The sequence below is a fragment of the Oncorhynchus keta genome, chromosome 14, assembly GCF_023373465.1.
Source record: "Oncorhynchus keta strain PuntledgeMale-10-30-2019 chromosome 14, Oket_V2, whole genome shotgun sequence".
NCBI lineage: Eukaryota > Metazoa > Chordata > Actinopteri > Salmoniformes > Salmonidae > Oncorhynchus > Oncorhynchus keta.
In genome coordinates this window covers 19,758,180-19,768,379 of record NC_068434.1, presented here as the reverse complement: position 1 = coordinate 19,768,379, position 10,200 = coordinate 19,758,180, and the positions used below count along the sequence as shown (strand labels likewise).

The 10,200-nt window shown below is 40.2% G+C and overlaps 1 protein-coding gene across 3 annotated transcripts; it reads left to right on the top strand.

Annotated features, from left to right (window-relative positions):
- The first annotated feature begins 427 nt into the window (after positions 1 to 427).
- On the top strand, positions 428 to 9,382 carry card9 (caspase recruitment domain family, member 9). Of its 3 annotated transcripts, none has more exons than XM_035787431.2 (11): positions 428 to 725; positions 983 to 1,120; positions 1,297 to 1,622; positions 1,817 to 1,996; positions 2,590 to 2,742; positions 3,053 to 3,178; positions 3,475 to 3,663; positions 4,135 to 4,180; positions 4,364 to 4,473; positions 4,719 to 4,792; positions 7,604 to 9,382. In XM_035787431.2, exons 1-11 carry the CDS (start codon positions 527 to 529, stop codon positions 7,704 to 7,706), a joined length of 1,644 nt encoding a protein of 547 aa, XP_035643324.2. In that variant the 5' UTR covers positions 428 to 526; the 3' UTR covers positions 7,707 to 9,382. The 3 variants fall into 3 exon arrangements, 2 of the variants coding, with proteins under 2 accessions (XP_035643324.2, XP_035643323.2); XM_035787430.2 differs by having other exon boundaries at positions 2,587 to 2,742; XR_008063814.1 differs by lacking the exon at positions 7,604 to 9,382 and having other exon boundaries at positions 2,587 to 2,742; positions 4,135 to 4,266; positions 4,719 to 4,739.
- Positions 9,383 to 10,200: the final 818 nt, after the last annotated feature.

The window sequence follows — 10,200 nt, the reverse complement described above, 5'->3', positions numbered from 1 at the left end:
TCTCCCTGATGGGCGAGTATCCTGTTTTCGATATTATTTACAATGAAAATATATTGTACCTTAACTTTAGAAACTACAATAATCAAGTCAGTGTAATACTGTTTCATCAGCAGAACTGTTTTTTTTAACAAATGAGGGAAGGAAGTGATTGAGTCATTGCCTCACAGTCCTTAAACAAGAGGTGTGTACTACTGCCAGTACTCTTATCACTCTAGTCACTCCATTATTTGGTGTTGGTTTATTGAGAATAAAAGATTATTCACAACCACCCAAGAAGGCACTACTGTTGTCACACTGACAATTGCACATTATTTTCATGAAGAGTTTGTCGTGGCACAAAATGGGGGAAATGAAAAAAACTGAAATGACTTCTACAAAAAGGAACTTGACTCTTGCGTCATAAAACAGTATTTCCACATAACAGTTCCACATTTGGATTGGAACCACTTAACCATCTCGATTTTGCTCCCAGTTGATAAGCCCTTAGTGAAGGAGTTGTTGAACGTACAGTGACACTGAGACAATCATGACTGACAGTCAGAGTGTGTCAGATATGGAGGATGAGCAGTGCTGGGTCCAGCTGGAGGATTACAGAATGCTGCTGATAAAGACCATTGAGCCGTCGCGAATCACTCCTTACTTGCGTCATTGTAAGGTGCTAAGCAGTGAGGATGAGGAGCAGATATTCAATGACCCCAGTCTGGTCATCCGCCAACGCAAAGTAGGTAAGGCACTGTCCTCTATTTCAGGTTATAGAGCAAACAAAGGGTCAAGTGTTACACTTTCTACTTTGAACTACCATAATTTGGTTGAATTCCAGGTTTGTATTGCAGGCACACTGCTTCTCAGGAGATTGCTATATATCAATTGAGGCATTAAGAGATGTGATAATCTGCTAAATAAATATGACCTGGAATGTGCCCACAGTCTCCTGAAATGCATGCCAGTACCTTATTTATAAACCTCAGATCCATGTTCACAGGTGTACTATTGGATATTCTTCAAAGAACTGGACTCAAAGGCTATGTGACATTCCTCGAGAGCTTGGAGCTGGACTATCCTCGATTGTATCGCAAAATTACTGGCAAAGAACCTGCCCGGGTCTTTTCTGTACTAGTTGGTGAGTAGCTATACAACATGACGTGTTTCTGTGTGTGTCTATTATGCAAGCTTGTAGGTATTTGTGTAAGATATACTGTAGGTATAATTTTTTGGCAGGATCTTTCAAAGTGCTGGTGTCTATGACAATGGATTTGATCCTAAAAACAAAACATCCTGTCCTCTCTGACGTCATAGACACGGTGGGTGAGTCAGGACTGACTCAGTTCTTAATGAGTGAAGTCACACGTCTGCAGAAGGGCCTGCAGGAAGAACGCCGGCGCAGACAAGAGGCCACTTGGGCTGCAGCCACGCAAGAGGACGCCTTACGGCAGCAGCAGGTTAAGGAGAGGGAGCTGCGAAAGCAGCAGGAGCGTGTGCAGTGTATGAGGGAGGAGAGGGACCAGCAATGGGAGGTGGTATGCCACCTGAAGGATGAGAACTACAGCCTGATGCATAACATAACCAAGCTGAGCGAAGAGAAGAATAGTGCTCTCATGTCCAACCGGGATCTGCAGTTAGAGGTGAGATATGGGGGGGTGTTGCAGTTCTGGCAAACCCAAACACATCAACTTATGACAAAAGCAATAACTATTAGTTTAAATTCAGTATAGAAAAACCGCTGTAGTCCGACCTGTGGAGACATTCATTATAGAACAACATAAAGTCAATCGGCAACAACGAAAACAGTGTTGATGTTATTTTCATTGATCACTAGATAGAAAAGCTGAAGCACAGCCTGATGAAGGCAGAGAGTGACTCGAAAATCCAACGCAAGCAAACTGTGAACCTGAAGAATGCCATTGAGAAGAGACCAAGTCAGGACATGATTTGGCAGCTCCAGAGAGACAACGATCTGCTCACAGTGCGCATCCAGGAGCTGGAGAGCTCAGCTCAGGTATGTTTGATCTCTACTCAATCAGGTTCGGGGGGGGTTGCAGCTCTGGCAAACCCAAACACATCAACTCATGACCAAACCACTAACTATTGGTTTACATTTTAAGTATCGAAAGACCTCTGTAGCCAGACATGTTGAGACATTCATTATAGAACAGCACAAAGTCAGTCGACAACAATTTAAAAAAAAATTGGAATAACAGCTAGGAGTGGGATTTTGTTTCAGTGATCATTTCTCAGTAAATGTTTAGATATGCAGTTAAATAAAAAGGACACTGCACTGCACTAGACACATTTTGGAATAATAGCTAGGAGTGGCATTTTGTGCACCACAAGAAACATTTCTTCACAAATAAAGTGATTGTTCAGACGCAGAATTGTACCATTTTTCATTACTGAGCCAAGCCGAGCCAAGTTGTGCTGGCTTGGTTAGGCATCCACTATAGTTTGTTGGAACTGTGCTCAAAAGGACAATGTGAAAAGAACATATGAGCCAGCACAGTTACTGTTCATGTCGGTACGGTAGTGTAAAAAATGTATTGTGTATTGGATTGAGTGAGTAGTGTGACAGGATTAATCTATATCTTCCAGCAGGGGACAGCTCCAGCCCCCTTGGATCAAGAGAAGCTGAGCGCTGAGAGTCTAGAGGAATACAAGCAGCACTCTCAGGCTCAGCACCAGGAGCTGGTCAACAACATCTACAACCTACGCAGAGATCTGCACGATGCTGAGGCACTACGGAATCGGGTACACATCACGGCCTGATGCACTGAGCACTGCTTAGGAATAGCTGTAGGAGAAGAGAAGACTACTCATTACCTTGCATTTCTAAAATATAAGCTATTCAACTGCTCTTTCAACACAAGTGCAAGAGGAACAATTAAATTATATTATTTCCTCAAAAATTATGATCTTGAGCATCAGGATGAATATATTTCCTTATTTTTGTAATCTACCCAAGCGTGTTCCTCATTCATTGGAATAGCTGATGGTCTCTACCAATTTCACAAATGATGGTGTTCCAATTGTAATATATTGGTTTGATTTGTTCTTGCAGTACTTGGAGGCGAAGGAGGTTCTTGAGTTGAAGTGCACAACATTAAAGAAGGATGCAAAAATGTATTGTGACCGAATGGAGGACATCCTGAAACAGATGGATGAGGTTATCAGGGAGAGAGACAAGGTGATCATGGTGTGATTTTAGGACTGTGATTCTTGGACCTCACTGTCTTGGGAAATCCTATCTTCCCCTTTACTTAGTCTCCAAATTACATCAAAGTGAAAATTCATCATCAGTGAAGGTTAGGATTCACCCCATACTGCTTATTTCTTTCATCCAGAAGAGGTGACTTCTATTTGCTAAAAAATTAAAGAGTTGACTATATGTGTGGTTGTGATCAGAAGCTCATCCGCACCATTGCCATTTGTTTCATATAAACCATTACAGCAAAGCAAACCAAAGCTTTTGTTTTGCGGTAGGCCATCGCCTCTCGAGAGGAGTACCACCAGGAGAATTCACGGAGCCTCCAGGAGAAGGACCAGTACCGGAAGCAGATTCGGGAGCTGGGTGAGCGCTGTGATGAGCTGCAGGTCCAGTTGTTCCGGACTGAGGCAGAGGTTATGGCTCTACAGACCAGGCTTCACATTAACACCTGCTCCCCACATGATGTGAGAATGGATTCCACCAACCACTTCCATTTAGATCTGTCTTTTAACTCAAACATACATTATGTCATCAGAATCACTGAACTGGCATTGCTAGCTTTTCCAATTCTATCTTAATTCGCCTTTGTTTCTGTTTTTTTATGTTTATAAAGGATAGCGTAGGATATTCTATTGATTTTGGAAATGTACTTATCGATTTATGGTTTCCCTCTCAGGTGTCATATTTTGAGAATGCTTCCTTGCTGATATTGTAAATGTAATTTGCTTCCTGATTTACAACAAATGTTGTCCATGCAGTATCATTATGTTTGCAATGTTCAGGGATCTGAATAATTCTACTTCTACTTTTGACCTCTCTGTGTTTCCTCTATTACAAATGACCTGCAATGATCCATCCACTTTGGCAGCTCGTGTTTTCTTGTCTCTGCAACCCACTTTATTGAGTGTTCTCGTTCCGTGTGTTCTCTGCAACAGAAAAGCCAGACCAGTGAGGAAGACTGCAGAGATACATTAACCGAAGGCAAGAAGTCTATGACAAGTGTCAAATAATCACAACAACAACACAATTCAACAATGATCAGAAAAGTTATACTTTTTGTGTTCATGGTAATCATAAGCTTAGCTTGATATATGATTTCACCATGCATTTTGAACTCCCAGCATTCTATGTTGTTAACTACATAAAAAAAAATCTTTACCACAGCTAGTAATGGGGACCTGCAATGTCAGACATCGGGGGAGTATGATGTGTGCATTGCTTTGCAAGTCCACCCGTTGTGTGCAGAAGGGTCCCCGGAGGATAATATCTCAGGAGTAAGTACCTTCAATTGTTTCTCTTGACTAGGTCACATGTGGCTGGCCTGGGGTTGTGAGGTTTTCTTATTATATAATAAGCCACTTGTTATAGTAGTAACATCAACTGAACCTCAATTATCTGCATTGAACACATTTCACATTTTAGGCCCAAGAAAAACATATTTCAGTTTAAAAAGGAAAAGAATATGAAGTTTATGGTTACTGTGTATTGTATATGTATTTTGCTTTGCTCCACGTGACAGGAAAGGGCTTTATCAGAGGATGAGCCCTCAGACTGCAGCAAGCCCAGAGAGAGGTGTAACTTCTACTACAGAAGGTTGGCAAGTTTATATGTTTTAGAGAACACCACATAAGGACATTTACTGAAAATGCAGTATCTGTATTTTGTCATAAATTGTCTCCATAGGGGTAAAACTGCTATGCCCTGCAATAGGTTATGAATGGGAGTGATGTAAAGTGACTTTTCTGCTGCTTGTGTTATCCTGTTCTGTGTAAATATATATATATATATATATATATATATATATATATATATATATATATATATATATATATATATACACACACACTACCGTTCAAAAGTTTTGGGGTAACTTAGAAATGTCCTTGTTTTTGAAAGAAATGCAAAAAAAATGGCAGAGTTGCAAAGAAAAATCCGTATCTCAGACTGGTTAATAAAAATAAAAGATTAAGATGGGCAAAATAACACAGACACTGGACATAGGAACTCTGCCTAGAAGGCCGGCATCCCAGAGTCACCTCTTCACTGTTGACGTTGAGACTTGTGTTTTGCGGGTACTATTTAATGAAGCTGACACTCTAATGTACAGTGCCGTGCGAAAGTATTCGGCCCCCTTGAACTTTGCGACCTTTTGCCACATTTCAGGCTTCAAACATAAAGATATAAAACTGTATTTTTTTGTGAAGAATCAACAACAAGTGGGACACAATCATGAAGTGGAACGACATTTATTGGATATTTCAAACTTTTTTAACAAATCAAAAACTGAAAAATTGGGCGTGCAAAATTATTCAGCCCCCTTAAGTTAATACTTTGTAGCGCCACCTTTTGCTGCGATTACAGCTGTAAGTCGCTTGGGGTATGTCTCTATCAGTTTTGCACATCGAGAGACTGAATTTTTTTCCCATTCCTCCTTGCAAAACAGCTCGAGCTCAGTGAGGTTGGATGGCGAGCATTTGTAAACAGCAGTTTTCAGTTCTTTCCACAGATTCTCGATTGGATTCAGGTCTGGACTTTGACTTGGCCATTCTAACACCTGGATATGTTTATTTTTGAACCATTCCATTGTAGATTTTGCTTTATGTTTTGGATCATTGTCTTGTTGGAAGACAAATCTCCGTCCCAGTCTCAGGTCTTTTGCAGACTCCATCAGGTTTTCTTCCAGAATGGTCCTGTGTTTGGCTCCATCCATCTTCCCATCAATTTTAACCATCTTCCCTGTCCCTGCTGAAGAAAAGCAGGCCCAAACCATGATGCTGCCACCACCATGTTTGACAGTGGGGATGTGTGTTCAGGGTGATGAGCTGTGTTGCTTTTACGCCAAACATAACGTTTTGCATTGTTGCCAAAAAGTTCAATTTTGGTTTCATCTGACCAGAGCACCTTCTTCCACATGTTTGGTGTGTCTCCCAGGTGGCTTGTGGCAAACTTTAAACGACACTTTTTATGGATATCTTTAAGAAATGGCTTTCTTCTTGCCACTCTTCCATAAAGGCCAGATTTGTGCAATATACGACTGATTGTTGTCCTATGGACAGAGTGTCCCACCTCAGCTGTAGATCTCTGCAGTTCATCCAGAGTGATCATGGGCCTCTTGGCTGCATCTCTGATCAGTCTTCTCCTTGTATGAGCTGAAAGTTTAGAGGGACGGCCAGGTCTTGGTAGATTTGCAGTGGTCTGATACTCCTTCCATTTCAATATTATCGCTTGCACAGTGCTCCTTGGGATGTTTAAAGCTTGGGAAATCTTTTTGTATCCAAATCCGGCTTTAAACTTCTTCACAACAGTATCTCGGACCTGCCTGGTGTGTTCCTTGTTCTTCATGATGCTCTCTGCGCTTTTAACGGACCTCTGAGACTATCACAGTGCAGGTGCATTCATACAGAGACTTGATTACACACAGGTGGATTGTATTTATCATCATTAGTCATTTAGGTCAACATTGGATCATTCAGAGATCCTCACTGAACTTCTGGAGAGAGTTTGCTGCACTGAAAGTAAAGGGGCTGAATAATTTTGCACGCCCAATTTTTCAGTTTTTGATTTGTTAAAAAAGTTTGAAATAAATGTCCAAATAAATAAATGTCCAATAAATGTCATTCCACTTCATGATTGTGTCCCACTTGTTGTTGATTCTTCACAAAAAAATACAGTTTTATATCTTTATGTTTGAAGCCTGAAATGTGGCAAAAGGTTGCAAAGTTCAAGGGGGCCGAATACTTTCGCAAAGACACTGTACTTGTCCTCTTGCTCATTTGTGCACCGGGGCCTCCCACTCCTCTTTCTATTCTGGTTAGAGCCAGTTTGTGTGGTTCTGTGAAGGGAGTAGTACACAGCGTTGTACGAGATCTTTAGTTTCTTGGCAATTTCTCACATGAAATAGCCTTCATTTCTCAGAACAAGAATAGACTGATGAGTGTCAGAAGAAAGTTCTTTGTTTCTGGCCATTTTGAGCCTGTAATCGAACCCACAAAAACTGTTGTTCCAGATACTCAACTATTCTAAAGAAGGACAGTTTTATTGCTTCTTTAACCAGAACAACAGTTTTCAGTTGTGCTAACATAATTGCAAAAGGGTTTTCTAATGATAAATTAGCCTTTTAAAATTATAAACTTGGATTAGCTAACGCAATGTGCCATTGGAACACAGGAGTGATGGTTGCTGATAATGGGCCTCTGTACGCCTATGTAGATATTCCTTTAAAAATCTTCAGTTTCCAGCTACAATCGTCATTTACAATGTTAACGATGTCTACACTGTATTTCTGATCATATTTGATGTTATTTTAATGGACAAAAAATGTGCTTTTCTTTAAAAAACAAGGATATTTCTAAGTGACCCCAAACTTTTGAACGGTAGTATAATGATTTCATTCCTTAACAACAGGAAACGTGCCCTTAGGAGGTCAAAGGCCACATGCAAGGAATGCAAACCTTGTGTCCTGGACAACAGCAGTGGAAGTGACAACACTGACACGGATGGGATGTGACAGGGGGGCAGAGGAGTGGCTGGGGGACATGGCAAGGTCCTTCAGAAACAGGCTAGTTTACTTTCCTTAACAAAAATATTAGAATTTTTAAATCCATTGAAATACTAATTTTGTTGAAATGATGTAGAGTACCAGTCAAAAGATTGGACACCTATTCATTCAAGGGTTTTTCTTTATTTTTACTATTTTCTACATTGTAGAATAATAGTGAAAACATCAAAACTATGAAATAACACATATGGAATCATGTAGTAAGCAGCAATATATTCTTCAAAGTAGCCACCCTTTGCCTTGATGACAAATTTGCACACACTTGGCATTCTCTCAACCAGCTTCACCTTGAATACTTTTCCAACAGTCTTGAAGGAGTTCCCACATGTATGCTGAGCACTTGTTGGCTGCTTTTCCTTCACTCTGCGGTCCAACTCATCCCAAACCATCTCATTTGGGTTGAGATTTGGTGATTGTGGAGGCCAGGTCATCTGATGCAGCACTCCATCACTCTCTGTCTTGGTCAAATAGCCCTTAAGCAGCCTGGAGGTGTGTTGGGTCATTGTCCACTAAGCGCAAACCAGATGAGATAGAGTATCGCTGCAGAATGCTGTGGTAGCCATGCTGGTTAAGTGTGCATTGAATTCTAAATAAATCACTGACATTGTCACCAGCAAAGCACCCCCACACCACCACACCTCTTCCATGCTTCACGGTGGGAACCACACATGCGGAGAGCATCCGTTCACCTCCTCTGCATCTCACAAAGACACAGCAATTGGAACCAAAAATCTTGAATTTGGACTCATCAGACCAAAGGACAGATTTCCACCAGTCTAATGTCCATTGCTCGTGTTTCTTGGCAAGCAAGTCTCTTCTTATTATTGGTGTCCTTTAATAGTGGTTTCTTTGCAGCAACTCGACCATGAAGGCCTGATTCACGCATTTTCCTCTGAACAATTAATGTTGAGATATGTCTGTTACTTGAAATCTGTGAAGCATTTATTTGGGCTGCAATTTCTGAGGCTGGTAACTAATGAACTTGTCCTCTTCAGCAGAGGTAACTCTGGGTCCTCCTTTCCTGTAGCAGTCCTCATGCGGGCCAGTTTCATCATAGTGCTTGATGTTTTTTTTGCGACTGCACTTGAAGAAACTTTCAAAGTTTTCCAGATTGACTGACCTTCATGTCTTAAAGTAATAATGGACTGTTGTTTCTCTTTGATTATTTGAGCTGTTCTTGCTATAATATGGACTTGGTATTTTACCAAATAGGGTCTTCTGTATACCAACCGTACCTTGGCTGAAACTCATTAAGAAGGAAAGAAATTCCACAAATGAACTTTTATCAAGGCACACTTGTTAATTGAAATGTGTTCCAGGTGACTACCTCATGAAGCTGGTTGAGAGAATGCTAAGAGTGTGTAAAGCTGTCATCAAAGGGTGGCTACTTTGAAGAATCTCAAATATAAAATATATTTTGTTTTGTTAAACACTTTTTTTGGTCACTACATGGTTCAGTATATGTTATTTCATAGATTTTATGTATTCACTATTACCCTATAATGTAGAAAATAGTCAAAATAAAGAAAAACCTTAATGACTCAGTGTGTCCAAACTTTTGAATGGTACTGTATATATTTACTCTTTGTATTGTTTTAATAAAATTGCAATATTTTGAACTGTGACTGCATGATGAATGTGTTTCTGTATGCAAGTTACATATACCAGAGACCGTATAGAAGCCTTCATCTAATATCTTTGCTTGTACTTCTTAATGTGCATTTTTTGTCATGCAAAAGCAGAGGAAAGTCCATAATGTAGCTAATACGAAAGGCAAAGAAAAGTTGGTGTTGTCACTAGTTACTACAGCCACAAACTAAAAATTAGCTATTTTGTAAAAATTCAAGAAAACTTAACATTTACTTTTAGCTCTTAATTTAAGGTAAGGCATAAGGTTAGCAGTGTGGTTAAGGTTAGGATTCAGTTTTGTTGTAAAATTATGTTTTAAGATGATACATTTTAGAAATTTGCGTGGTTTATGACTTGCGTCTGTGGTAACTCGTGACTACCTTAAAGAGGGGCGGCAAACTGGCGTTGGGCCAGTAACCGAATATGGTTGCTAATTCGAGCCAACTAGGTGAAAAATCTGTCAATGTGCACTTGAGCAAAGCATTTAACCATAATTGCTCCTGTACATCGCTCTGAATGAGAGCGTCTGCTAAATTACTAAAATGTCAATGTAAAATGTAAGTCAAACTACAATTTGTACAGAATTATTTGGTGAAGAGGCGTCGTGCAATGTTTGCATCATTGGTTTGAATTTTGTGTTACGGAATTAAACATTTTCACAAACGTTTACATCAAAGACAGTATAGTATGAAGATAGGAAGAAACTGCTTCTCCAATAGAAATCCCCGATCCCTTTTGTAGGGGACGTCATGGCGACTTTGGCTCACTAAGCGCATGCGTAGATAGACGTCATCGGGTCTCTCGACCAAACTCC

Excerpts from the sequence above, each read along its gene's own strand:
- card9 (XM_035787430.2), top strand. The coding sequence starts at position 527 with ATGACTGACAGTCAGAGTGTGTCAGATATGGAGGATGAGCAGTGCTGG. Across the intron at positions 1,997-2,586 it reads AGCTGGAGAGCTCAGCTCAG|CAGGGGACAGCTCCAGCCCC; the intron begins GTATGTTTGATC and ends TATATCTTCCAG. Across the intron at positions 4,181-4,363 it reads CAGAGATACATTAACCGAAG|CTAGTAATGGGGACCTGCAA; the intron begins GCAAGAAGTCTA and ends TCTTTACCACAG.